Below are 26,726 nucleotides of genomic sequence, written 5' to 3'. Positions count from 1 at the left end.
CCAACCTCTCCCATCTCTTCCTCCTCCTCCTAGGCTGGAGCTTCTGCAGGGGCGTCTGGCCATCTGGGGCCTGCAGCTGCAGGCCTCAGTGGAGCTGCACCAGTTCTGCCACCTGAGCAACATGGAGCTCTCTTGGGTAGCCGAGCACATGCCCCATGGCAGCCCCACCAGCTATAACGAGTGCTTGAATGGTGCCCAGAGCCTTCACCGCAAGCACAAGGTAATAGCCCTCTTCTTCCTACGGGATTACGGACATCCGCTTCCCAGACCTTAGAAACCCTCTGCCCCTGCTCAGGTGTCCTGGCCTCTAAGCCCTCCCCACTGGGTATCCCAATTTCCGAATCTCTGCCCCAGCTATTTTGACCCTGGGGGTCTTGCCGTGATTGGGGCCTGGAGCCACATCCATGGCTCTGCTCTGGACACCCCTGGGTTAAGAGCAGCAGCCTCTCAAGCCACTCTGTGGCAGGAGCTTCAGGTGGAGGTAAAAGCTCACCAGGGGCAGGTGCAACGGGTGCTGAGTTCTGGGTGGAGCCTGGCAGCCTCGGGGCACCCCCAAGCCCAACACATCGTGGAGCAGTGCCAGGAGCTGGAAGGCCACTGGGCAGAGCTGGAGAGGGCATGTGAGGCGCGGGCCCAGTGTCTGCAGCAGGCTGTCGCTTTCCAGCAGGTAGGATGCAGAGAGGTGGGGTTGGGGGAAGAGGCAGAAGTCAGGGCTCCTTGAGGGGCCACCTGTGGGACTCTCAGGGAGGCGGGTCAGTGGTGGGGGCTCTGGGCTGGGAGCTGATGGGTGCCCCTATGGGCACAGAAGCCCCTTTGATGCTGGAGAGCAGGGGCAGATGTCTCCAGGGCTGACGGAGGGTCCTGTCTGAGATCCTCCAGGTGAGTTGGCCCCACTCTTGGCAGTACTTTCTGGATGTGTCAGAGCTGGAGGTCTGGGTGGAGGAGAAGCAGCCGCTGGTGAGCAGTCAGGACTATGGCAGAGACGAGGCAGCCACTCTCAGTCTCATTAAGAAGCACCAGGTACCACGTCCTGAGCCTCCCTAACAGTGTGGTCTGAGTGATCATGGACCACGGGGAGAGGGCTGTCACCCTCCCTCTCTCAGAGGCACGGAGCCCTGGTCTTGCTTCCTGGAGACACAGACAGCCCCATCCCCACTGCCTACCCAGATCCCACAGTGCCCCTTCTTCCAAGGCGACCTGGGCACTGTGATGTACACGCTTTCTCCCTTCATCTTCTTACAAGTCTTGCCTCTCCCTGTGGCCTTGGGGTTTCTCCTCCTCCTCTTGCTTCCTCTCTACCCCACCCCTGGCACTTTTCTCCTCTGTCAAGGTCACCTGCCCAGCCCGCTCCACATCTCCCACAGGTGTCTTCCTCCCAGGCTTTACCTGTCAAGCTTTGAGTTAACCAAATGCCCTTCCTGAAGCTGACCTCCTCCCACAAACATCCCCTGGCTGAAGGGAGGGAGGTCTCGAAGTCCCTTTCCTCACTCCTGAATTTGGACTCCCAGAACCACACAAGCTTCAAAGCCTGGAGCCCACGGCAGTCCCGGTTCCTGCTGTCACTGAACTGTCCTCCTGTCTGGGCATGTTTTCTGCACAGCCCCAGTTCCAGTGTGTTCTGCGACAGGACCTTCAGAGAAGGTCTTTCTAAAGGCCTGTAGCCTTGGCCTTATGGAGCACCCGTCTCCCGGCTATACTGGACAGCTTGTTTAACTCTGCCTCTCTCTTACACATGGATGTTGGGGTCCAGTCTAATGCCTCCTGTGCCCTCCCTTCCTTGGCCCAGATCAGCCAGCATTCACCTTTCCCTGCTAAATAATGAGCCCTCAGTGGGTACAGACCAGGTGTTCACTTTATGGAACAATAAGTACTTACTCCATCAGTAATGGGTAGATGGATGCTGGGTGGCTGGATGGATGAGTTGAGGTAGATGGATGGGTGTGTGAGTGGTGGGTGAATGGATGAGGATTGGTGACTGGATGGGTGGGGGACGGACAGGTGGATGGATGAGTCACCCAGCTGAGCCTGGCATGGGTCCTCGTGCATCACAGGCCCTACGGGAGGAACTAGCCATTTACTGGAGCTCCATGGAGGAGCTTGACCAGAGGGCCCAAACCCTCACTGGTCCCGAAGTGCCTGAGCAGCAGCGTGTGGTGCGGGAGAGGCTCCGGGAGCAGCTGCGGGCACTGCAGGAGTTGGCGGCCACACGGTGAGGGCACTGTAACCCCTCTCATCAGTGGGTACAGAAGGCCTAGCCACAGCTGACTGCTCCCATGCCATGGCCCAAAGTCAATCAGAACCCATGACCCCAGGCTGTAGAGATGCGTTGGGAGAAGGGTGTGTGTTGCTCACCTCTTTCCATAAATTCTTCAGTGAGGCCCCACAACTCCCTGCTGTCCATCTCCCCACATCCACACCCTCCTCTGCCCCTACACCCGCCCTGCTGTGTCTGCTACTCCGTGAATTGTGAGCTGCAGGCTTGCACAGAGACCATGAGTAACCCCAGTTTTCAGATTGGCCCCTCTGGCTGGCCCGACTGGCCCCCAGGGGGGTGGGCAACTCACTTCTGGGGAACCACGGGTTGTCACCACAGGGACCGGGAACTGGAGGGGACCCTGAGGCTGCACGAGTTCCTGAGGGAGGCCGAGGACCTGCAGAGCTGGCTGGCAAGCCAGAAGCAGGCAGCCAAAAGAGGGGAGAGCCTGGGGGAGGATCCCGAGCACGCCCTGGTGAGAAGAGGGCCAGGGTTAAGGAGGGTGCCCTGGGGCAGAGCCTGTGGGGTGGGGAAGCTGGCCCTGGCGGGGCGGAGGGAGAAGGTGGCGGCAGAGCCGTGAGCCCTGGCTGAGGTGGGGCGTCCTGAGTGGTGCGGGCAGACGCTGTGGCCGTCCAAGCCCACATCACCCAGTTGGGCACTGAGGTGCCTTGATTCCCAGGCTGCTTGCCGCCTAACCAGCCGGGGGCTACCCTGTCACCCACTCCCCTCTTCTCAGCACCTCTGCACCAAGTTTGCAAAGTTTCGGCACCAAGTGGAGATGGGCAGCCAGCGGGTGGCCGCCTGCCGGCTGCTGGCGGAGAGGCTGCTACAGCATGGGCACAGTGCTGGCCCCATGGTCCGTCAGAGGCAGCAGGATCTGCAGTGAGTACCCAAAGGGCCAGGCCAGCATGGGGTTTGGGGGAAGGAGCTGGGCAGGCAGGGCCCGGAGTGGTAAGAGAGAATGGCATGCTGTGAGGGCCACGCTGGCCCTGGCTGCCCACAGGGCTCTGCAGGGGGCCTAGCTCCAGAGAAGCTGAGCCCACCACAGGCTCTGGTCTGTGAAGGGAGGTGAGGCTGGGTGTGCAGGTCAGAGTCCTGCTCCCAGGATTGAGAGCAGGAGCTGTGGGAAGATGGTGGGGCCAGACATCAGGGCCTTCCCCTGAGCTGCCCCAGCTCCTATGCTCACTCGGGACAGCCCATGCCTCATGTCGTTCCTGGTTGTCCACTTGGCTGATTTGGATCCACTCCCAGCCTGTGAGCTTTGAGGCAAGGTCATGACTTGTTCATAACCCCTAGCCCAGAGCCTGGCCTGGCAGAAGCCTTAGGAGCTCAGCGAGTTGCAGAGTTAGCAAGGAACGGAGAGATGTGGCCTCTGCCCACAAAGCATCTGTGATCATAACCCGGGCGACGCACTATGAGTCAAAGCACAGGATGTAAGGAGTATCACAGAGCACGGATACCATTCAGTGCCGAGCATTACAGCAGCAAAGCACTGAATTCATGGTAAAGCTAGAAGACAGGCTCCCAGGAAGAAGGCGCGTAGGCAGGGCCACAGGCGGGAGAGGTTTTAAGAAGGAGGAGCTTTGGGCAAGTCCCGATACAAGTCAGAGAGGAGGGGGCTGACCAGACCTAGCGGGAGGGAGGAATGAGATGGCCTGGCAGCTGATCCCCTGCTGGTCTTCCACACACCGTGGGCAGGGCCGCCTGGTCGGAGCTGTGGGAGCTGACCCAGGCCCGAGGCCACGCGCTCCAAGACGCCGAGACCACCCTCAGAGTTCACAGAGATCTCTTGGAAGTCCTCACCCAGGTCCAGGTGTGAGCCGGAGGGGTGGCTAGAAGCGGATACACTCCAGGCTCAGTGCCCACCCTCCATCCCTCATCTCCTCGGCATTCTCCCTTCCTCAGGAGAAAGCCACGAGCCTCCCCAACAATGTGGCACGAGACCTGCCTGGGCTGGAGGCCCAGCTGAGAAGCCACCAGGGGCTGGAGCGAGAACTCGTGGGCACCGAGCGGCAGGTGAGCCCAGCTGGCTGCCTCTCTGACCCAGGCCCCTGCAGCCCCCTCAGGCTGGCCTGCCTGTTCCTCCAGATTTTTCACTGTCCCTCAGGGCCTCCCATGGGCCTACTGTGCATGGCAGGACATGGCCCAAGGGGGCCAGAGTTCCCAGGCAAGGGATACATCTGCGGGATAATCAGGAGGACATGACCCTTGCCTCCCTGTTCCCTGCCCCTCCCACAGCTGCAGGAACTGCTGGAGACTGCAGGCAGGGTGCAGAAGCTGTGTCCGGGGCCTCAGGCCCATGCGGTGCAGCAGAGGCAGCAAGCTGTGACGCAGGCGTGGGCAGTGCTGCAGCGACGCGTGGAGCAGCGCAGGGCCCAGCTGGAGCGGGCACGCCTCCTGGCCCGCTTCCGCACAGCGGTGAGGGCTCCGCCCGTTGAGTGGCGTGTGTGCGCATGTGTGTGTGCTGCACCACGCGCGGGCATGCACGCGTAAGGCCCTCCAGCCCCAGAGGGAGAACAAGCATGGACTCGGGTGGGAGAGCACGAGCACACGGGATGTCAGTCTGGCTGGTCAGGGGCTGAGCACATGGGCGTAGCAGTGACACCTTAGGGTCTGGGTCAGTGCCAGCAAGGTGAGTGGCAGGGCAGTCATGCGGGGTCCCAGCCAGGGCTGGGAGTAAGAACTGCCCAGGAAGGCTCATAACTGGAGACCCAGATGTTAGACAGTGACCTCTGGATCAGCCAGTATCTATTGAATGTCTGTCTTCAGCTCCCTGCTGAAGACACGGGTGGAGAGAGGAGGGCAATACAGAAGCTCTGGGAAGTGGAACTGCTGCCCTCATGGAGCCCGAAACCCAGAGAATCAGACTGGGACAGTAGGTCCTGGCCACGGGGTGTCCCCGGCATCCCCCTGTCCTGGGACCTGGCAGACCAGGAGGCCCAAACTGACACTGCAAAAAGGCTTGAGTTTAGGGACCCAACTCTGCTGCTTTGCTGGCAGTGTGAGCTTGAGCAAGGCACTTAACCCTGGGTTTGTCATGCACTTGGAGTTTACAAGACTCTGTGCCGTTTACCCTTCCTTCCTCCATGCAATGAGATATTTAGACAAGGGCCTGAAGTCCCTCCAGCACCAATCTTGTATAGTTGTACACAAATCAGCAGAAGACAGTCTGTAAGGGTTAAATTAGTAATTCAGAGAACAAGGAGAGCAGTGCAATGTCAAATACCAGGGAAGGCTTCACCAGGCAAAGGCAGCCAAGGGGCCCTTGAAGAGCAGGTGAACGTTCTTTCCCCATCAAGCAGTCTTGATGGGCTGATCTTGCTAGCCACCAGTCCTCTCATGGCCTCATCCAGGTGAGCTCTGTAGAGATGGGAAGGCAGGAGGAGCAAAGGGCAGAGATGTGTCATGGTGAGGGTCTGGCTCATGTGGGGGGTTCGTGGTTCTGGGAGGATTGGGTTGGATGAGAACGGAGAAACCAAGTGACAAAGGGCCACACGTGTCTCACCCGAGGCCCTGACCCAGGTTGGCTCGGGCTGTGTGAGCGGACTCAGGTGGGCTGCAGTTGCCTCAGCACCTGGTTTCCTGCTGCCCAGCCCAGCCCTCACCCAGCTCTCCCTCCGTGTCCCCGGGATCAGGTGCGCGACTACGCCTCCTGGGCAGCCCGTGTGCGCCAGGACCTGCAGGTGGAGGAGAGTTCGCAAGAGCCTAGCAGTGGCCCGCTGAAGCTCAGTGCCCACCAGTGGCTCCGGGCGGAGCTGGAGGCCCGGGAGAAGCTGTGGCAGCAGGCCGCCCAGCTGGGCCAGCAGGCACTCCTGGCTGCAGGGACATCCACCAAGGAGGTGGGCCCCCTCTCCTGGTGTCCCCACATACCTTAGCTGACCTAGCCTGTGCCTGGCCACCTGGTGCCCTGTCCTACTGTGCCGTGCTGGCCTCTCCTCAGGAGCTTCCCTCGGGGTCCAGTCCTCACCTCGTCCTCACCTCTCCCACACCACCCTCCCCAGCTGAGGCTCCTCATGTGTCCATCCCCAGGTCCAGGAAGAGCTTCGAGCCCTGCAGGACCAGCGGGACCAGGTGTATCAGGCCTGGGCACAGAAGCAAGAGAGGCTGCAGGCCGAGCAGCAGGAGCAGCTCTTCCTCAGAGAGTGCAGCCGCCTAGAGGAGATCCTCGCGGCCCAGGAGGCAGGTCCCCTCCTGCCCTCACACTCTGCACAGCCTCCTGCTCCTCCTTTCCATTCCCCTCTCCGCTCAGCCTCTCTGGCTTTTTCTCTAGTACGGGGCAGCTGTGCACAAGTCCTTCCAGGTGGCCACGGTGAAGCGCTGAGGCCCCTGAGCGTCCATTGACATCCCCAGCCCATATCCCAGACTGAGCCCCGAGGAAGTTGGCCAGAGGCTGGTCATGCTCCCCACATGGTGCAGAGGTTGAGGTGTCGCAGCCTCCCAACCTGGGCTCCCACTCCTCCTCACAGCTCCACGCCAAGCTCAGTGGGCACTCCTAAGGCCCTGCCATACCCAGAGTGCCCATGGGCACAGGCTGCAGCTGGAGGGGCTGGCTGGCTGGAAGCCTTGGTGGCCTCTTTGACTTTTCTGTGGATCCAGGTCTCCCTGAAAACCAGTGCCTTGGGGAGCTCGGTGGAAGAGGTAGAGCAGTTGATTCGCAATCACGAGGTCTTCCTGAAGGTTCTGACTGCCCAGGACAAGAAAGTAATGGACTCAGGAGGCCTGGGCATGGTCAGAGTGTGGGGGTGGGGAGAAAGTCCTGAAGGGGGTCACAGGACGCTTGATGCATTCCCAGAGGCGGTGCTGATGAGCCTGCGAGGCTGGGGGCCTGGTTGGGGTTGACTGAGCAAGTTGTATGTGTGGCTCAAAAAGAGGGCCCGGGGGAGATGGGCCACACTGCAGAGACCCACACGGGGCATTCGGCTCTGTCCACACCACGTGGTCCTTGGGAAGCAGACTGGTCTGGCTTGTGGCTGGGAGGATCAGACACCTCTCAGCCATGCGGGGCTGAGGAAAGGGCTCCGGGGCCCTCGAAGAAAGGACTGGGCTCCCACCCAGCCCAGGGTCGGAGAGCAGCAGCTGTGCCCCTGCCCCACAGGAAGCAGCCCTGCGTGAGCGGCTGAAGACGCTCCGGCGCCCCCGGGTGCGGGACCGACTTCCCATCCTGCTGCAGCGCCGGGTGAGAGTGAAGGAGCTGGCGGAGAGCCGGGGACACGCCCTGCATGCCTCCCTGCTGATGGTCAGCTTCACCCAGGCCGCAACCCAGGTCAGAGGGCACCCCCAGCCCAGGGCCTTCCACTGGAACCACACTCGACAGTTTTCAGCCGCCTTCACACCACAACACTGTGAGGCGGAAACAGGTTCAGGGGGTGGATGGCTTTCCCAGAGGCTGCGCTGGAGCCCAGAACATGGGATCTAAGCCCCTTTGTGTGGAGACCCCACCAGCATCCCGAGCTCTAGCAGGTCCAGGGCAAGAGAGGTGGGGAAGGGAGCAGAGCAGCCCAGGGCCCCAGGAGTAGGGGCCACACCTCCAAAATGAAAGCCCACCCAAGGCCCTGCCCAGCTGCCTCCTGCGGCAACCTTCCGGAGCTGGAATCTTCCAGAGCTGGAACCTTCCGGAGCTGGAACCTTCAGGGCTCATTTACCAGGTGCTGCCCGCCCCACCCCTGAGGCCAGCCTCCTGGGAATGACTGGGGGCTAGGCCTGTGGTGTCTGGGGCCTGAGGCTGCAGAACATCGCAGCATTCATGTCCCACCCCCACCAGGCTGAGGACTGGATCCAGGCGTGGGCCCAGCAGCTGAAGGAGCCGATCCCTCCTGGGGACCTGAGAGATAAGCTGAAGCCCCTGCTGAAACACCAGGCCTTTGAGGCTGAAGTCCAGGCCCATGAGGAGGTCATGACCTCTGTTGCCAAGGTAACAACCGGGCCCTCAGCCCCATGCCTGCCCCAAAGTGTGGCCCAGGGGCGATGTCGGTCTTAGGAGGAAGGGCGGCAGGCAAGATGTCCTGTGTCCCCTCTCTCCCTCCAGAAGGGAGAGGCTCTCCTGGCACAGAGTCACCCTCGAGCGGGAGAGGTCTCCCAGCGGCTGCAGGGCCTGTGGAAACACTGGGCGGACCTGAGGCAGGCAGTGGCCCTCAGGAGCCAGGAGCTGGAGGACAGGCGGAACTTCCTGGAGTTCCTGCAGAGAGTGGACCTCGCAGAGGCCTGGATCCAGGAGAAGGTGTAGCCCCAGCTGGGTGGGGGCTGAGAGATGGGGGGAGGAGCCCTCCCTTGACAGGAGGGATCCCCAACAACCGGTGCCAGGAGCCTGGGCTGGTGCTCAGAGCGCTCCCTCCCCACCCTTGGCCTTCACAGGAGGTGAAGATAAATGTTGGTGACCTGGGCCAGGACCTGGAGCACTGTCTGCAGCTCCGACGGCGGCTCCGCGAGTTCCGAGGAGCCTCGGCCGGGGTGAGGGGGCCTTGCTGGGTAGAGGTTGGCCACGCGTCCCCCACTGAAAATCCAGTTGAGAGCAGGTGAAGAGTGTGGGCTGTAGAGCAGGGCGTGGGCTCCATGCCTGCTCCTCCCATGCCCTTGGGCAGGCTCCCTCCTCTCACCCGCCTTCACTCCTTCCTCTTTAGAATGGGGGTAGGACCCACCTCAGAGGTAAGAGAGCACATGTGTGGTGGCAGGTACGTGAATCTCTAGCTGTGATAAAACTGCATAGACCTATCCCCCACTGCCACGCACAGATGCATACTTGCAAAAACTGATAAAATCTGAATGAAGTCTGGTCTAGTTGGTAGTATTATACCAACGTCAGCTTTGTCATTTTAATGTTGTCGTTATATAGGATGCTGCTGTAAGGGAAGCTGGGGAAGGGCACATAGACCTCTCTGCAGGACTTTTGCAATTTCCTGGGCATCTACAATTATTTCAAAAATTCTTAAAAAGATAGGACATATGCCTGGATGTGGTGGATAATCAGCGCCCGCCTTCAGTGTGACTATTTCAGTGTCTCAGCGTCTCCTCCTCACCCCACACCCGTCCCCTTACACATACACACACCAAACATCTATTTCTCTTATGTGGTATACAGGGGAAAAAATGGCAAATGTATTGACAATCAGGTATTAAAGACCAAATGTGCTAACCTTGTCCCCTGGTACATGTATGTATTACTTTTTAAGAGGCGGCAGTGCTTAAACCTAAGACATCCCTTGCTAATGGTGGAATTTCACAGACGCTGTGCCAGATGCTGTAGTAGGAAGAGAGCTAGACTCTAAAGGAGCTGGGCTTGAATCCTGGCTCTGCCACAGAGGAGCCACATTAGCCTCTGAGCTCTGCTCCGGCATCTATAAAAGGAGGGGAATGTCCTTCCCTGCCTCCCTTGCATGAGGCACTTCATAGGAAAGTGCTTTGGAAATTTAAACAAGCTCTACAGATGCCAGAGGCAGGAGACCTGCAATCGCACCCTGCGGTGGACCCCCTCCCTGTGCACCTTTAAACCCTGCCCAGTGTCCAAGCAGCACCAGCCTCCGCTCAGAGGAGTCCTGGGGTGGGGACACCCAAACCCCAGGAAGCCAGAGCTCACTGTTCCATTCCACAACCTCCCTTTGCTTCTCCTCATCCAAGAAGCTGAATTTTCATTTTAAAAGTTTCTGTGGCTGGGCACAGTGGCTCACACTTGTAATCCCAGGGCAGATCACTTGAGGTCAGGAGTTTGAGACAAGCCTGGCCAACATGGTGAAACCCCGTCTCTACGAAAAATACAAAACTTAGCCAGGCTTGGTGGCAGGCACCTGTAGTGCCGGCTACTCGGGAAGCTGAGGTAGGAGAATCACTTGAACTGGGGAGGTGGAGGTTGCAGTGAGCTGAGATTGTGCCACTGCAACAACAGTGCAATAGAGGGAGACTCCATCTCAAGAGTTTCTGTTAGTGAGCATGTGCCCACTCTCCCCCTCCTACGTGGTACCCAACACAGGGATTCCCTTTTCTGGCCTTAGAGATGACTCTGGGGCTGCAGGCTCCAAGGTGATCTTGCTCACTTCACCTGGACGGTGTGACCTCAGGCACCTGCCACAGTAGAGGAGGCAGGAGGCAGTTCCTCCCACTGCCCAAATACGCTGTTCCTCTTGCTCCGGGGCCCAGGCATGTTCCCAGTGCCCACTGAGGTGGGAAGAAGGGGCTCTGTGTGGGGGGTGCCAATGCCCTCACCCGTACCTCCCCTGCAGGACACAGTGGGTGATGCCCGCATCAGGAGCATCAGTGACTTGTCACTGCAGCTTAAGAACCGGGACCCTGAGGAAGTCAAGATCATCTGCCAGCGGCGAAGCCAGCTCAACAACAGGCCAGTCCCAGGCTGTGGAGAACCAAGAGGCCGGGAGAGGGGTGGAAGGCCACTTCAGGCTCCACATGACACCACCACCCCTTGGCCAGGTGGGCGAGTTTCCATGACAACCTGCTCCGGTACCAGCAGCAGCTCGAAGGGGCCCTGGAGATACACGCATTGTCCCGAGAGCTGGACAATGTCACCGAGAGGATTCAGGAGAAGGTACGTGCTGGAAAGAGGTCCCGGCAGGGGCTGTGAGCAAATGCAGTCAGGGGATGGGGCGCTGCCTAGAGTCTCCCATGCGTCTTCCCCCTCACTGGCCTCTCCCATTCAGCTGGGTACTTGGAGGTGGGTCCCAGCAGGTCTGCACCAGGGACATCTGATGGGCTGGTCCTCCGGATCAACTCAGGACCATAGAAGCACCCACTGCAAGCTCAGTGGGGGCTCCCCTATCTCCTTTCTCCCCCAGATCCTGGTCCCCAGATACATGGCAAGTCCAGAGGCCTGTATCTCTTTGTTTCCTCCCATCCCTGAGGAAGCCCAAACCCTCGGGAGGTTTGCCCTGGGACTGCGTACACAACCACAGAGCCCCGGGCTGGAATCTGGCAGAGTTAGAACCCGGTCTAGGAAGCCCTCGTGTGAAACAGGTGCTGCTGCCTGTGCTGGGCACGCCTGGCTGTTTCCTCCACTGGCTCCTGCCCTCAAATGACGGCACAGGCCTGTCTGTCCATCCTTGATCTATTTTCTTTCTCGTTCCTCAAGGGATAGGACATATGCCTGGATGTGGTGGATAATCAGCGCCTGCCTTCAGTGTGACTATTTCAGCATCTCAGCGTCTCCTCCTCACCCCACACCCGTCCCCTTACACATACACACACCAAACATCTATTTCTCTTATGTGGTATACAGGGGAAAAAATGGCAAATGAGTGAGACAGTGTACAGGGAAGCAGCACACACATGAGGTTCTTCCCTCAGAGGAGACTCCAAATCCAGAGTTGCTCCTCAGAATCGTCCCCCTCACATAAGGAAGAGACCTGTGGCCCTCAAAGCCGGGGCCAGGAAATCACGCTGGGGACTTGCTGTGCACACAGAAGCCACTGGTTGGGCCCTTTGCCAGGAAGAAGGAGCCGAAGCAAAGGCCCAGCAGGTAACTGGCCGTGCCCTCCTCCAGGAAGCCCTGATCCAGGCCCTGGACTGTGGGAAAGATCTGGAGAGCGTGCAGAGGCTGCTGCGGAAACACGAGGAGCTGGAGCGGGAAGTGCACCCCATCCAGGCCCAGGTGGAGGTGCGCAGCTGGCTATGGAGCCGGGCCCAGGGCACCTCCTCAGTGGGACCCTGGGCAGAAGCGGGGAGGAGGGGCTTTGGGATGGCAGGGTAGCCCAGAGCTCCTGTGCCCCAGCCTCTGACCCCGGCTTCCCCCACAGTCTGTAGAGCGTGAAGTGGGCCGCCTCTGCCAGAGAAGCCCTGAGGCAGCCCACGGCCTCAGGCACAGGCAGCAGGAGGTGGCCGAGAGCTGGTGGCAGCTCCAGAGCAGGGCCCAGAAGCGGTATGAACCCTCAGGCCTTGCCCTCACTGAGCCATCCTCCAGCATCTCAGTCCCCACACCTCCCCTCAGCCCCTGTGTTCCCCTAGGATTCCTTCTTCACCCTTCAAATAACTGTACTGTCCTCCCAGTAACTCCCAGCCCGTGGGCCCTCCTGTGGTTGAGGGGATTAAGGGACAGAAGACACGAGTGGGCACGGGGGAGAGGGGTTCGAAGGCCTGACGACTAGCTGATGAGCGCTGTGGGCAGGAGGGAGGCACTGGATGCCTTGCACCAAGCTCAGAAACTCCAGGCAATGCTGCAGGAATTGCTGGTCAGCGCCCAGAAGCTGCGGGCTCAGATGGACACGAGCCCCGCTCCTCACAGCCCTGTGGAAGCCCGGCGTATGTTAGAAGAGCATCAGGAGCGCAAGGTGAACGGGCAGCTGGCCCAAGCCTTTCTCAGGCTCTCACCTCCGCCCTGCCCTCCTCTTCCTCTCATCTCCTTGCTCTTGGGCCTCCTGAGTGTCCTGCCCTGCCTATCTCCTCCAGCCTCCCACTCCTCAGCTGCTTCCCCACGTCTCTCCTGCCTGCTGGGCTGCTTCCAGCCCCCAGTGATCTGAGCCCAGTCCTGTTTCAGGCCGAGCTGGACTCCTGGACAGACAGCATCAGCCTGGCCCGAAGCACTGGGCAGCGACTGCTCACAGCGGGGCACCCCTCCAGCTCCGACATTCGCCAGGCGCTAGCTGGCTTAGAACAGGAGCTGAGCAGCCTGGAAGGGGCCTGGCAGGAGCATCAGCTACAGCTGCAGCAGGCCCTGGAGCTACAGGCAGGCACAGTCCCATCCCTAGCCTGCATCTTGCCCCCCGCAACAGGGCCTGCGCTGACCCCACAGCCTCTGGTCAAGGCTAAGACTGGAGGGGCTGCTGTGCCAGGGACTTCCCCACCACTCAGCATTCTTGCCTTCCAGGACCCTGGTTCCCCAACCTGTGCCACTGGAACGGTCACTCCAACTGCAGTGGCTGGACCCTCCGCCGACTGTCTCTTGCCTTTTCCTTTGTTCTCAGCTGTTTCTGAGCTCTGTGGAGAAGATGGAACGTTGGCTTTGCAGCAAGGAAGACTCCCTAGCCAGTGAGGGTCTATGGGTAGGTGCCCAGCAGGAATGGGCAGGAGGGGGGACTTACAAGAGCAGCATTAGGGGTCAAACCAGCCAGTGCTGCCTGAGCTCCCCAGGCCAGGGATCCTCCCCTTCTGGGGCATCTCCCCACTCTGGGCCACATCCGTCACTGGGCAGTTACTTACCCATCATCTAGAGCAGTTCCCATGCAGCTGTGGGCAGGCCCCACTGCGAACACCAAGGAGCTTCTAGAGTGCCTGTGTGGGCCTGACCCATTCTTGCCGCCTCGCCCCTGCCGTCCTCGCTTCTCAAATGCCTAGAGGTTCGCTTTTCCCACCACTTTCCCAACCCTGAAGCAGACAAGTGTAACTTATAGGAGACCTCAGAGGATAACTGGGGACTAACATAGTCCTCCAGGCTTTCACCTTACATGAAAAATCTCTGCCTGCCTCAGAGATTCTGGCTCTTGATCCCTATCCCAAATGCCTCCCCTGGCTGGGAATCACTGTCCTAAAGCTGGAAACAGCCTTGAGGGATGTAAGGGATGTGTTTGGGTGTAGCAGCCGCTCTGTGGATGAGCATTTGGTAGGATGGTTCTAGGCGGGAAGGCAGGTAGCCTGGGATGGGAGGGGGAGCCTCATGGACAGTATTGGGTTCCCCACTCCCACCAGGACCCCTTGGCCCCCATGGAGCCCCTTCTGTGGAAGCACAAGATGCTGGAGCGGGACCTGGAGGTGCAGGCGGGAAAGATCAGTGCTCTGGAGGCCACGGCCCGCGGCCTGCACCAGGGTGGGCACCCCGAGGCCCAGAGTGCCCTGGGCAGGTGCCAGGCCATGCTTCTGAGGTAGCGGTGGCTCTGGGGTGAGGGGTGCTGTGGGCGGGCTGGCACAGGCATCTGGCATCCCGGTTCTTCCCTTCCCACCCTTCCACTAGTTGGCCCAGGCTCACTAGCCTTGTCCAAGGACTGAGGTCAGATGCCAGGGGTCCCCACCACCCCTGGCCCTGCAGTGTGTCTGCCTGTTATGGACATCAAACACCACGTGGAAAATCCCACTTCTTTCTTCATTCAGTTGAGATCAAAGGGAGTTTAAAGAGAGGCTTATGCTAGGAGACCAAGAGGAAACCATCTCACGAAACGGAAGGTCGCAGGGCACAGAGGTCAAGCATCGGCCTTCCAGGGTCACAGTCCTGAGTCCCTGTGCTGCCCTCTAATGGCAGGACTCAGGCAAGTTCCTCCTCACGGCAGCTGAGCCTCACATCCTGGGCTCTAAGGGCTGTGATGAGGACGAAAGCACAGTGCTGGCCCCACAGGCAGGCTAGCAGAAGTCTTAGCTCATCTAACGGAAGTTCAGACACAGATGCATGTGACCTGCACGGCCCATGAGACCCCAGCTCTGTGGGTTTTTTTCCCTGTAAAAGCTCATCGGGTTTGGCTGCTTCATGCAGCATCTCACACTTTTAGATCAAGGCAGATACGGTCAAAAGCCGGATCCCAGACTGGTGGGGGCTTTTGTCCTCAGAGAGCCGATCAGAGAGCCAACCAGCACCCACAAATGCCGTGGCTCCTTGTGCTGGTGTCCTGGCAGTGGTCAGGGCCACCCCCTCTCCATTCTTGCAGGTGGACCACACCTGGGTACCTGTGGAGGTCTTTGAATTAACAGAATGCAAACTTTGCTTTGCTGGTCTCTGTCACCACCCCCTCCCCCAGTCACCTTAGGTGGTTCCTGGTAGGCTCAGCTTCCCCCAGCACAGTGCCACTCTGACTTCCAGCCCCAGGCTTCTGCCCTCCTGCAGGAGGCAGATCATCCCCCCGTGCTTGTGTCTGCCCCAGTTTCCTCCTCTCATAAGGTCACACTGGATTAGGACCCACCCATATGACCTCATTTTCACTTAATTACCTCTTTTAAAGATGCTGTCTCCAAAAACACTTCTGGAGTTAGGCCTTCAACATAAGAACTCAGGGGTACAGGCTGGGTGCAGTAGCTCATGCCTGTAAACCCAGCACTTTGGGAGGCTGAGGTAGGTGGATCATTTGACGTCAGGTGTTCAAGACCAGCCTGGCCAACATGGGGAAACCCTGCCTCTACTAAAAATAAAAATTTAGCTGGGCATGGAGGCGTGAGCCTATAGTCCCAGCTACTCAGGAGGCTGAGGCAGAAGAATTGCTTGAACCCGGGAGGTGGAGGTTGCAGTGAGCCAAGATTGTGCCACTGCACTCCAGCCTGGGTGACAGACTGAGACTCTGTCTCAAAAACAAAAACAAACTTGGGGGTACAAAATCCGGCGCATAACAGACACAAATACAGAGGGGGAGTGCAATCTACCTTTATTCCAAAGGAAACTCCAGACTCCGAGTATATTCATACCCGAGAAAGCCTAGGCTGGACAGGCACCCCACCCGGCCCCGGGGGTGGCTCCAGGCCCACGAGCCTCTCCTCCTGGCAGGAAGGAGGCACTCTTCAGGCAAGCCGGGACCCGCCGCCATCGCCTGGAGGAGCTCCGGCAGCTGCAGGCCTTCCTGCAGGACTCCCAGGAGGTTCGCCTCGCTTGGAGAGGGAGGCAGTCATGGTGGGGAAGGAGTCGACCCAGGGAAAGGCCACCCTTCCTCTGGGGTATCCCAGAGGTCGGGGGAAGGGGAAAGCCCTGGACAGCAGGCCTGTCCTCCCCATGTGCCCAGGTGGCCGTGTGGCTGAGGGAGAAGAACCTGGTGGCCTTGGAGGAGGGTTTGCTGGACACAGCCACGCTGCCAGCGCAGTTACTGAAGCAGCAGAATTTCCAGGCGGAGCTGGACGCGAGCATGCACCAACAGCAGGAGCTGCAGCAGGTGAGGCCCTGCGGGCAGGAGGGTGGTGGGACAGCTCTCCAGGCAGAGCACAGGACGGTGCCCCAGAGCTGGTGCTGAACCACAGTAATGGTGGCCAACGTTATCCAGTACTTTCTGTGTGCAGGCACCTGGCTAAGCGGTTGTGTAGGCGGAAGTGTAGTAAGAAGCAGTTGCTTCCCCGGGTGGGGGGCACCCTCTCCAAAAATGGCACCTTTTCAGTAATTTTAAAGATAACATTTTGATGTGAACAGGACATAGCCAGCAGTCTTGTGAGTGAAGGAGTCAAAACATAGCCACTTTGAGACAGGGTCTTGCTCTGTCGCCCAGGCTGGAGTGCAGTGGCAAGATCTCAGCTCACTGCAACCTCCGCCTCCCAGGCTCAAGTGATCTTCCCAGCTCAGCCTCCCAAGTAGCTGGGATCACAGGCCCACACCACCACATCCAGCTACTTTTTTGTATTTTTGGTAGAGATGGGGTTTTGCCATGTTGTCCAGGCTGGTGTCAAACTCCTGAGCTCAGGCGATCCACCTGCCTCAGCCTCCCAAAGTGCCGGGATTACAGGAATGAGCCACTGTGCCCAGCATAGCACTTTTTAAAACATTGTCTTTTCCACCTGCGAAGGCAGGTCCTGACCCCAGGTTGGCTCCCTCTGATATAAATCACCCTGCTAAGTATTTTATATGACTTATCTCATTTAAACAAAATAACCATTATTTTCTTTATGATACGGATGAGGAAAATGAGGCTTAGGTAAAAAAAGTTGCTCAAGATCATGCAGCTGGACCACAGGGACTCTGCAGCTGTAGTGCTGGTGGTCAGAGTCAACACAAGTGCCCTGGTACCGGCAGTCCTGAGTCCACAAGGTGTGTTTCATGTTGTGGCTGCAGGAGGGACAGAGGCTGCTGCAGGGAGGCCACCCAGCCTCGGAGGCCATCCAGGAGCGACTGGAGGAGCTGGGAGCACTCTGGGGTGAGCTGCAAGACAATTTCCAGAAGAAGGTGGCCAAGCTCCAGAAGGCCTGCGAGGTGAGGTTGTGCAGGCCAAGGGGCGGCTGGCCGGGCTCCAGGCCACTCCCCTCCTGCCTACCTCACTTTTCTACCCTAGGCCCTGCGTCTGCGGCGGAGCATGGAGGAACTGGAGAACTGGCTGGAGCCCATCGAGGTTGAGCTGAGAGCCCCCACTGTGGGCCAGGCCCCGCCTTGGGAGGGCGAGCTCCTGGGCACACAGAAGGAGCTGGAGGCAGCAGTGGACAAGAAGGCCAGGCAGGCTGAGGCACTGCTGGGCCAGGCCCAGGCCTTCGTGAGGGAAGGCCACTGCCTTGCCCAAGACGTGGAAGAGCAGGCCCGGCAGCTGCTTCAGAGGTAGATCCACCCGTGCCCTCAGCTTCTCTCCCCTGCCTTCCTGGAGGGACCCCCACCCCTGCCCCCTAACTGATGTCTTCTCACTTTCTCCCCTTGCCCATGGTGAGGGCCACAGCTGGGTGATCTGTGTCACCAGGTATCCCTAATACTGATACCCTGGTCCCTGCCTCCCTTGGTTCCACCCTCCACTGCTGCAGGTTCAAGAGCCTGAGGGAGCCCCTGCAGGAGCGCAGGACGGCCCTGGAGGCCCGGAGCCTCCTCTTGCAGTTCTTCAGGGACGCCGACGAGGAAATGGCCTGGGTGCAGGAGAAGCTGCCTCTGGCCGCTGCCCAGGACTATGGCCAGAGCCTGAGTGCGGTGCGGCACCTGCAGGAGCAGCACCAGGTGTGGGCCCACCCGGGGAGGGCCGGCCTCGCACGTGAGCAGGGCTTCTCAGCCAAGGAAATGGCACTCTCTGTGGCCCAGCCAGGAACTCTCTGCCTGTGGGGGCTTTGGGGATGCCCTGGATTTTTTTTTTTTTTTTTTTTTTTTGAGAGGGACCCAGGCTGGAGTGCAGTGGCGCGATCTCGCTCACTGCAAGCTCTGCCTCCCGGGTTCATGCCATTCTCCTGCCTCAGCCTCCCGAGTAGCTGGGACTACAGGCGCCCAGGGATGCCCTGGATTCTTTGGGAGTCATGGGGACAGGGAACTCCTTGGGGACAAGTTAGTGGGGTCCCGTGAAACTTCAAGCACAACTGTGGGAGTCCCCCAAGGGTCAGCAACATCCGCATCCTCCTGCCTCCTCCCCCACAGAACCTGGAGAGTGAGATGAGCAGCCACGAGGCTCTGACCCGGGTGGTGCTGGGCACTGGGCACAAGCTGGTGCAGGCTGGGCACTTTGCCGCCCACGAGGTGGCCACCCAGGTGCAGCAGCTGGAGAAGGCCATGGCCCACCTGCGGGCAGAGGCGGCACGGAGGCGGCTTCTGCTGCAGCAGGCTCAGGAGGCCCAGCTGTTTCTGACTGAGGTGAGAGGACTGATGGGCAGGGCACAGCAGGCAGGCCTGGAACGCAGGGCGAGTGCGGCCAGGAGGTAACTCCGGGGCTCCTGGCCTGGGCACCTTTCGTCTTCTCCACTCAGTGGTCTCCTGCCCGCAAGGGCTTCCTTCCACATGTTTCCCAGAACACAGCTGCTGGCTGGGTTGGCTTTTGTCTTTTTTCCCTCTAGACCAGTGGTTCTCAACCAGGGCTTTGCATGAGAATCACCTGGAACCTTCCCTGGACGATCATACCTCAATTACTTCAGAATGGTGAATACAATTGTAAAGGAAGAAAAACTGAAGTAAATGAAGTAAATAGGCTAATAAATGAAAGGGAGAAACACTGCAAGGAATATTTGCTAAAACTTGGTTTTATTTTATTAAGTGACAAAAACAAAATCTATGCCTATGAACCAAGAATAAAATGTCTATTTTGCATGGAAAAAAACAATCACCTGGATCCTTTACAAAACACTGCCGCTCTGGCTGTGTTCCGGACCAGATGAGGCTGCTTAGGAGTGGGGCCAGGCCGAGGGAGCATGACGGCTCCCAGGTGATTCCCATGTGCAGCCAGGCTGGGAATCGTGGCTGTAAATCCTGGGCCCTAGAGGGTGCCCCGGGAAAACGGATCTCCACTCTGTCACCCCAGCTCCTGGAGGCGGGATCCTGGCTGGCCGAGCGGGGCCATGTCCTGGACAGCGAGGACACGGGCCACAGTGCTGAGGCCACACAGGCCCTTCTGCGGCGGCTGGAGGCCACCAAGAGAGACCTGGAAGCGTTCAGCCCGCGCATTGAGCGGCTGCAGCAGACAGCAGCACTCCTGGAGAGCAGGAAGAACCCAGAAAGGTGGGCGGGAGCCACACCATCTGGGAAGGAGCAGAGAGAAGCCCCCTACAGAGGTGGCAGGAGACTGCTCCAGCCTGGAGAGGAAGGGCTGCAGTCCAGGCTGTCACTCTCTTCCCGCAGCCCCAAGGTGCTAGCCCAGCTGCAGGCAGTTCGGGAGGCCCACGCAGAGCTGCTGCGGAGGGCAGAGGCCAGGGGGCACCGCCTGCAGGAGCAGCTGCAGCTACACCAGCTGGAGCGAGAGACCCTGCTCCTCGACGCCTGGCTGACCACCAAGGTGGCCACCGCCGAGTCCCAGGACTACGGGCAGGACCTGGAGGGTGTCAAGGTGAGTCACTCCTGAGCAAACCTCACGGGGAGTGGGCAGAGGCTGAGGAAGACCTGCCTTGGGATGAAAGGGTTGCTGGGGAGTCAGCAGAAAGGAGCCTGGAGAGGGTGTCCTAGGGAGGATCCCGATGGTTCCAGAACCTGGGCTGAGGGATTTCAGAGCCATCCGAGTCTGCTGAGCTCTTCATGAGCTTTGAGAGCTCATGATACCATCTCGAGTGACCCTGCTGGGCCTCACACCTTTGCAGGTGCTGGAAGAGAAGTTTGATGCTTTCAGAAAGGAAGTGCAGAGCCTGGGCCAGGCGAAGGTGTATGCCCTGAGGAAGTTGGCAGGCACCCTGGAGCGGGGTGCACCCAGGCATTATCCCCACATCCAAGCCCAGAGGAGCCGCATTGAGGCCGCTTGGGAGAGGTTGGACCAAGCAATAAAAGCCCGCACAGAGGTAGGTGACCACAGGCCGGGCCGAGGTAAGGGGTGTCAGAGTCTTCAAAAAATCCCTCTAAGCCCTCCCTACCACAGGCTTTGGTTCCAACAAGACACACACCTTACTGGCCTCAAGTGAATGCGCCTTCTCCCTCACCTGCTCAGCTTTCTTCCAGGACTTAGCTGCAGCCCAGGACATTCCATCTCTGTAGGTCCTGGGCTGGGGCTGCCTCCTGAGCTGACCCTGTCCCCCAGCCCCATGAGAGGCACTGCAGGTGGTACTGTCAGGGTCAGCCAGATCCCCGAGAACCGGCCTGCTCCCTCACGTGGACCCAACACCTCGCGTCTGCCTTTCCCTGAGATGCACGTGAGGCCCTCTCCTCTCCCCGCCCTCCCCACCCCCTGGCCTGCCGCAGACCCACATCATTACGTTCACTGAGGGCCGCAGCATGGAGGATGGTTTCTGTACCTGGGGACACATCAAGCCCCATGGTCCTCCTTGTTCAAAAGGAGGTGGCCCAGAAGGCCATGTCTCCAGGGAGAAAGGAGTCCTGGGAGCAGAGAACAGCCCTGAGCAGGTCCTTTCTCCTCTCCCAGAAGTTGGCTGCAGCCCATGAGGTCCACAGCTTTGAGCAGGCAGCAGCTGAGCTCCAGGGAAGGATGCAGGGCAAGATGGCCCTGATGAAGGGAGAGGACGGAGGCTACAGCCTGTCATCTGTGCAGACCCTGCAGCAACAGCACAGGCGCCTGGAGGTGAGGCCCACGCCCTGCAGCCTGCCTGTCTGAGCCCCTGCCCGAAGGCGGTGGCCGAGGGGACCTATCTCAGCCCTCCCACAAGGTGCTAGGTGAGGGCCCTCCCACCCCAGCCTGCTTCAGCCTCCTCTCCAGAAACCCAGATCCTTCCCCAAGGGGCCCTAGGACTTGGCCCAGGTTGTGCAGCAGAGCGGAGGTGATTCCTCAGAGAGGCCTGGTGCTCCTGAATGGAGAGCACGCATTGGCTCAGTGGGGGGGACTGAGGCCTGATCTCATGCTCTGGTTGCAGAGAGAGCTGGCAGCTATGGAGAAGGAGGTGGCACGGGTACAGACAGAGGCCTGCCGACTGGGCCAGCTACATCCTGCGGCTCTGGGGGTCCTGGCCAAGGTGCAGGAGGCCTGGGCCACCCTGCTGGCGAAGGCCCAGGAGCGAGGCCAGTGGCTGGCACAGGCTGCACAGGGCCATGCATTCCTCGGGCGCTGCCAGGAACTGCTGTAGGTGTCCTACCTCGGCTGCCAGCTCAGCTCTACCCTGTGGGGTGGGGGTATCCTGGCTCTTGGGGGAGCTGGACCCTCCCTCCCCTGCCCATGCCCTCCCCTGCTCCCCAGCCAGCCCTGACAACAGCTCCCTTCCCTGCCCTGACAACAGCTCCTTTCCCTGCCCCGACGACGGCCCCCTTCCCTGCCCCACAGAGCATGGGCGCAGGAGAGGCAGGAGCTGGCGTCCTCTGAGGAGCTGGCTGAGGACATGGCGCGGGCTGAGCAGCTCCTTGGGCAGCATGAAGAGCTGGGGCAAGAAATCAGGGAGTGCCGCCTTCAAGCCCAGGACCTGTGGCAGCAAGGACAGCAGGTGGTGGACAACAGCCACTTCATGTCCCCGGAGGTGTGAACTCAGAGGGTGGGCCTGGGTTTGGGCTGGGGATGCAGCCTGATTGCCCAAGGCCTCAGGGCCCCTCACAGGCATGGAAACCAGCGGGAAAGGAAGGCTGGGCGCAGGCAGGGAGAGAGGCTGGGAAGGGGCAGGTGCGGGTCTCACAGCCTTCCCTCTGCACTTCCATTAACACTTGGCTTTCCAGCCCTGCCCTGCCCATGGTGGGAGCCCTACCCAAGCTGTCACCTGTAGCAGCCCCTCCCCACCAGGTGACAGAGTGTCTGCAGGAGCTGGAAGGGCGGCTGCAGGAGCTGGAGGAGGCTTGGGCCCTGCGCTGGCAACGCTGTGCCGAGAGCTGGGGCGTGCAGAAGCTTCGGCAGAGGCTGGAGCAGGCTGAGGCCTGGCTGGCCTGCCGGGAGGGCCTCCTGCTGAGGCCCGACTATGGGGTGAGTGGGGGTCCTGCCCCTTGGCTGGCTACCAGGCTCCAGGCTCCCCACAAGCTGGGCCTCACCTGAACATGCTTCTCCCCAGCACTCAGTGTCAGATGTGGAGTTGCTGCTGCACAGACACCAGGACTTAGAAAAGCTGCTGGCAGCCCAGGAAGAGAAGTTTGCCCAAATGCAGAAGACAGAGGTGACGAGTGCCTTGGCTAGGGGCTGAGGGCTGGTGGGGGAACAGTCCCTCTCAGCCTGCAAGTCAGTGTCTCCCAGGGCACTGAGCCCTCACCCGGCCCTGCCTCACCTGCTCCTTTCCCTGGCCAGCTTCGGTGGTGGGAGAGGCACCATGGTGGACTGGGTGTGAGCCTCCAGAGCCAAAGCTGAAAGAGCTAGTGAGGGGGAGGCAGGCCCCCTCTGACCGGGAGGGCTGGGGGAGGGGAGGTAGACGGGAGCCCAAGGCGTGGCTGGTCTCCCTGACCTGGCCCACCTTGCCCCACTCCCCAAGATGGAACAGGAGCTCCTGCTGCAGCCACAGGAGCTGAAACCCGGGAGAGCTGGCAGCTCGCTGACATCCTTTCAGTGGAGGCCCTCTGGACCCCAGGGGCTAGGAGTGCAGCTGGCTGAGACGAGGGGACCCCAGGCAGGTGTCCCCATGGGGCTTCAAGCACCCCTGCCGTGGTCTCCCTAGAGCATGCAGTGGGGCTGGGGCTGTGGGGGTGAGGGCCCACACCCTGGAGCCAGTGCTGGGAGCTCTGGGCACAGGAGCTGAAGGTCATTAGGAATAAAGATGGCTGTCTACAGCCATACCACCCTGAACATGCCCGATCTCATCTGATCTTGGAAGCTAAGCAGGGTCAGGCCTGGTTAGTACTTGGATGGGAGGAATAAAGAGAGCAGGGGGCAGTGGGTGCCTTGTCCACCTTCCTGAGGGTGCAGGTCCTGACATTTCTGGGCCCCATCTTGCATTTTCAGGGTACAAAGGGTACCCCCACCATGGAGGGGTCTTTGGAGTTCAAGCAGTACCTGCTGCCTGGTGGGAGGCAGGTAAGTGCCCGGAGATTCCTTCTTCAGGCAGCTCCCCACTTGCAGTAGCACTTGAGGGGCTCAGAAGAGTCATCTGGGCCTGGCACCCTTGCACTGTGAACTTGGGTGGATGCCACCCTCCACCATGCTGTCCAGGCAGTTTGGCTCCTTGGGGCCCTTCCCAGCTTCTGCCACCGCCCCCACCCGCCCACCCCCCCAGGAGGTGCTGGGATTCCTCCTCCCCACCTGCTCTTCCCCTTCCGCTTGGTTTCCCCTGTCAGAGCCCCTCTGTGGCTTCCCTTTCCCCATTGGGACTTTGGTCCAATCCATTGCTTTTCCTGGGAGGCTCCATACACACGGTGAGGCGTGGACAGGCCCTAGCTCTGGCTTCCTTTCTGCGTGTGGCTCACGCGCCCTTCCTGCCTCCTCTCCACAGCCCAGCTCGAGCTCCTGGGACAGCTGCCGCGGGACCTTGCAGGACAGCACCCTGAGCCTGTTCCTGGACGAGAGGATGGCAGCGGAGGTACCAGGCGGGGTAGGGGAGATGCAGACATCAGGGTGCTGGGAGACAAGACAGAGGGGCCCCAGGACAGAGGGACCCCACAGGGAAAAGCTGAGATGGCCGCAGTGACCCTTGCCTCTCATCTCTCTTCAGAAAGTAGCTTCCACGGCCCTCCTTGACCTCACGGGAGCCCGGTGTGAGAGGCTGTGGGGCCGCCATGGCAGGAAACACACATTCTCCTTAAGGTGAGCGGAGAGACATGGACTCTGGCATCGCCCCCAGCAGCCACCTGGCTCAGCAGGGGCTGGAGGCGTGGGGGTCCCCAAAGGGACAGTGGAGTTTGACCTGTGACTGTGTGGGCGCCAGGCTGACCAGTGGGGCAGAGATCCTGTTTGCGGCACCGTCCGAAGAGCAGGCTGAGAGCTGGTGGCGAGCCCTGGGCAGCACTGCAGGTGGGCTTCAGGGGAAGGATGCGGGGAGGGCGGCCGACTCCCTGGGCCCTAAGCTCCTGGGCCCCTAGTGTTTTATGCACCCTAGGGAGGTTTCACAGTTAGCATCTCTAACCTCCAAGAAGTGGGACTTAACTGTTTTTTCTCAAAGAATTTAGGTCCCAGAGAGGTTAAGCAACTTGCCCAAGATCACACAGCTAATTAGCAGAGATGGGGCCGGTTTTGATCCCCCAGCTGTGTCCTGGTCCTGTTCTGCCCCTTTTGGAGTCTGCCACTCAGACTGCTCCAAGCCCTTCCTGCCAGGATCCTCATGGACTGTGTTCCTCCAAGGGCTTTCCAGGCTCTGTTCTGTCTGATCTGGGTGCTTTGCTAACCTTCTAGTCCTCAGACAACTTTGAATGTCACCACTCTTGAGTTGTTTCGAAGACAGTAAGCAAGCCAGGTTCTACTTGGAGGAATATATAGAGACAACCCTTTGGACCACTTTCTTCCGTGGTCAGTGTGCTCTGCTGAGGCTCTGTGTGGACAGTGTGTTCAGGGAATGTGTCTGGGATCCTAGCTCTGTCGCTGGTTCCCCTGGATTCTCCTCCCAAGAGTCTGTCTTCCCAAGAAGCCCAAAGGGATCTTGAGTTGTTCAACGTTCCAGAATCCCCCACCTCCTAAGAAAGGCTCAGCCTTTCTTAACTCGCCTGTGAGGAGTTTCCTAAGAGGCAGGACGCATGGGGGAAAAACCTGCCCGTGAGTGCTCAGGCCACCCCGCACCCCCACGTGGGAAGGGCCTGGCATGGCCAGGCTGCCTAAGGCTGTGCTGAGCCTCCAGAAGCTGGAGGAAGGAGCAGCCAGACCCGGCACCTGCCGATGGTCTGGGCCGGGCTAACAGTGGTTATTCCCTTACTCTGCAGCCCAGAGTCTGAGCCCAGAACTCAAAGCCAAACCTGTCAGCTCTCCGAATGAGTGCACGACCAAGGATGCTCGACCTGGCTGTCTACCCAGGTGGGACACCTGGGTGGGGAGAGCAGGGCGGGGAGCACTGGGCTTCAGTGGCTGGCAGGCGCTGTCCTCTGAAGCCTGAGGTTCTGGGCCTCAGACTTACTCTGTTGGGCTGTAGGGAAATGCTATTGGAACCCTCAGCCGCCCCTGCCCACCCTCAGCTGAGAGAGGGATCCAGGCCACAAAGCCGATTTCCACAGACTCGACAGTGGTCCCCTCCCAGGGCTCACTCCATGCTGTGGTGTGGGGACCCTGTAGACGAAGCTGCCCGGGCTCCCTGTGCCCTTCCTGCTCGGCTGCTTGTGGGAGGGGCAGCCAGGTTTCCCTCTGCCCAGTGCTGAGAGCCTGCCTGGGTTTGTTTCCCGTGCACTCCTCACTTTCCTCCCTCCTCTCCCCTCTCTAAGGCACAGCACATTGGCAGGACGGCCAGACCCTGCCCCACCCTTGTTCCAACCCGTTCTCTACCTGGTCCTCCCCTGCTTTCCCCAATCCCCACTCCATGGCAATGGAGAGGGCCAGCATGTCCCGGACTGCAGGCCAGAGAGGAGGAGATGCGAAGGTGGATGTGCAGGCGCAGGTGGCTCTTACCTGGCTCCTCAGTCCCTCCTTGTAGATCCCAGCATCATTTCGATGCTCAACCCCCCTCACCCACATCTCCTTCCCTTCCAAACCAGAGGGCTTCAGGCTTTCCAGGGGGAGGGGACACCTGGGGTTAGGTGAAAGTGGAGGAGGGACTGGAGACAGGCAAATCCTCCGTGCACGGGCCCCATGCCAGGATGTACCTAGATGTGCACACGCATATACAGCCGTGTCCTGGAGGGCTCATACCACGAGGGGTGGCAGCCAGTCTCCAGTGTAACCATCTGTTCCCAGTCCTGCACGGCCCAATATATGATTTAGATGATGTGTTGCTGATGGGACAGGCTTTGTCCTAGACACAGTGACTCCTGAGGCTACCAGGACAGCGATTTCTTTTGCTGTCTCTAACCCAGGGCTGGGGTCACTAGGCCAGCTGACAGACGTAGAGTTGGGTTATGAGAGTCGAGGCAATTCCCACCCACTCACCCATCACTGTGGTCGCTGCTGCAGCGCCTGTCAGCTCTGGAATCCACTCCCACACTTATTCTAGGAGGCTGGCTGGTCCAGGGGAGGGCAGGGGCACCAGTGTTTGGAGAAGATTCTGGGGTGGCCATACCCTACTAAATTCACTCCATCTGTCTTCCCAACAGGTCTGATCCCTAAGGTGAACCCCAATGCAACACCAAACTTCAGGGCCACAAGCGAGGACACATCTAGGGGACCAGAATGAGACTCAGCTACAGGCAAAAGGGCTCCTTCCCGTGGCTCCTTCAACCCGGTTCCCCAGGCCCAGCTTCTGGAATAGACAGTTCCTTCTGGTTAGATGGGTCCCACCATGTGGCAGGAAACAGCCATTGCCTGGCCTCCCCCTGCATTCCTGTCTGGGTGAAGAGATGTGTTCCAGCAGAGCAGGTGGGCAAGGCCAGGGCTACCCCAGGCCCATGTGGCCTCCTCCTTGCTTGGAAGGGGTGACTCTGAGCACAGGTAGACACAGATGTGTGCAGAGAATGTACTCTTTTTGGAGGAAGAACACTGATGAGCGAGCTTTGTACTAGCACTTGCCATGTACAACCAAGAGCCTAGAGTGACATGACCCTTCTCAGCAGTAGTAACAGATGGTCTCA

General features: G+C 59.7%; 1 protein-coding gene across 1 annotated transcript in view; it reads left to right on the top strand.

The window, feature by feature from the left end:
* SPTBN5 (spectrin beta, non-erythrocytic 5) overlaps positions 1–26,712 on the top strand; it is a 46,292-nt gene extending 19,580 nt beyond the window's left edge. Inside the window, exons 23-67 of the mRNA XM_054450467.1 lie at positions 34–220; positions 467–667; positions 904–1,020; positions 2,052–2,209; positions 2,594–2,729; positions 2,991–3,136; positions 3,953–4,067; positions 4,160–4,270; positions 4,493–4,672; positions 5,890–6,093; positions 6,284–6,433; positions 6,851–6,955; positions 7,350–7,517; positions 8,016–8,165; positions 8,280–8,471; positions 8,606–8,701; positions 10,465–10,580; positions 10,670–10,784; positions 11,736–11,849; positions 11,989–12,110; positions 12,357–12,519; positions 12,726–12,914; positions 13,153–13,230; positions 13,874–14,046; positions 15,648–15,738; positions 15,880–16,026; positions 16,914–17,051; positions 17,131–17,387; positions 17,585–17,771; positions 18,180–18,392; positions 19,054–19,250; positions 19,371–19,575; positions 19,823–20,017; positions 20,596–20,751; positions 21,041–21,246; positions 21,445–21,634; positions 21,892–22,068; positions 22,154–22,255; positions 22,565–22,699; positions 23,032–23,103; positions 23,519–23,605; positions 23,738–23,829; positions 23,951–24,036; positions 24,936–25,026; positions 26,253–26,712. Coding sequence (XP_054306442.1) covers positions 34–220; positions 467–667; positions 904–1,020; positions 2,052–2,209; positions 2,594–2,729; positions 2,991–3,136; positions 3,953–4,067; positions 4,160–4,270; positions 4,493–4,672; positions 5,890–6,093; positions 6,284–6,433; positions 6,851–6,955; positions 7,350–7,517; positions 8,016–8,165; positions 8,280–8,471; positions 8,606–8,701; positions 10,465–10,580; positions 10,670–10,784; positions 11,736–11,849; positions 11,989–12,110; positions 12,357–12,519; positions 12,726–12,914; positions 13,153–13,230; positions 13,874–14,046; positions 15,648–15,738; positions 15,880–16,026; positions 16,914–17,051; positions 17,131–17,387; positions 17,585–17,771; positions 18,180–18,392; positions 19,054–19,250; positions 19,371–19,575; positions 19,823–20,017; positions 20,596–20,751; positions 21,041–21,246; positions 21,445–21,634; positions 21,892–22,068; positions 22,154–22,255; positions 22,565–22,699; positions 23,032–23,103; positions 23,519–23,605; positions 23,738–23,829; positions 23,951–24,036; positions 24,936–25,026; positions 26,253–26,265 — 6,523 coding nt within the window. The 3' untranslated portion in view covers positions 26,266–26,712. The remainder of the gene's footprint in view (positions 1–33; positions 221–466; positions 668–903; positions 1,021–2,051; positions 2,210–2,593; positions 2,730–2,990; positions 3,137–3,952; positions 4,068–4,159; positions 4,271–4,492; positions 4,673–5,889; positions 6,094–6,283; positions 6,434–6,850; positions 6,956–7,349; positions 7,518–8,015; positions 8,166–8,279; positions 8,472–8,605; positions 8,702–10,464; positions 10,581–10,669; positions 10,785–11,735; positions 11,850–11,988; positions 12,111–12,356; positions 12,520–12,725; positions 12,915–13,152; positions 13,231–13,873; positions 14,047–15,647; positions 15,739–15,879; positions 16,027–16,913; positions 17,052–17,130; positions 17,388–17,584; positions 17,772–18,179; positions 18,393–19,053; positions 19,251–19,370; positions 19,576–19,822; positions 20,018–20,595; positions 20,752–21,040; positions 21,247–21,444; positions 21,635–21,891; positions 22,069–22,153; positions 22,256–22,564; positions 22,700–23,031; positions 23,104–23,518; positions 23,606–23,737; positions 23,830–23,950; positions 24,037–24,935; positions 25,027–26,252) is intronic.
* Positions 26,713–26,726: the final 14 nt, after the last annotated feature.

This window comes from Pongo pygmaeus, chromosome 16, assembly GCF_028885625.2.
Source record: "Pongo pygmaeus isolate AG05252 chromosome 16, NHGRI_mPonPyg2-v2.0_pri, whole genome shotgun sequence".
In the NCBI taxonomy this organism is placed as follows: domain Eukaryota; kingdom Metazoa; phylum Chordata; class Mammalia; order Primates; family Hominidae; genus Pongo; species Pongo pygmaeus.
The sequence above is the reverse complement of the archived record's forward strand: the minus strand, read 5'-3'. Positions and strand labels throughout refer to the sequence as shown.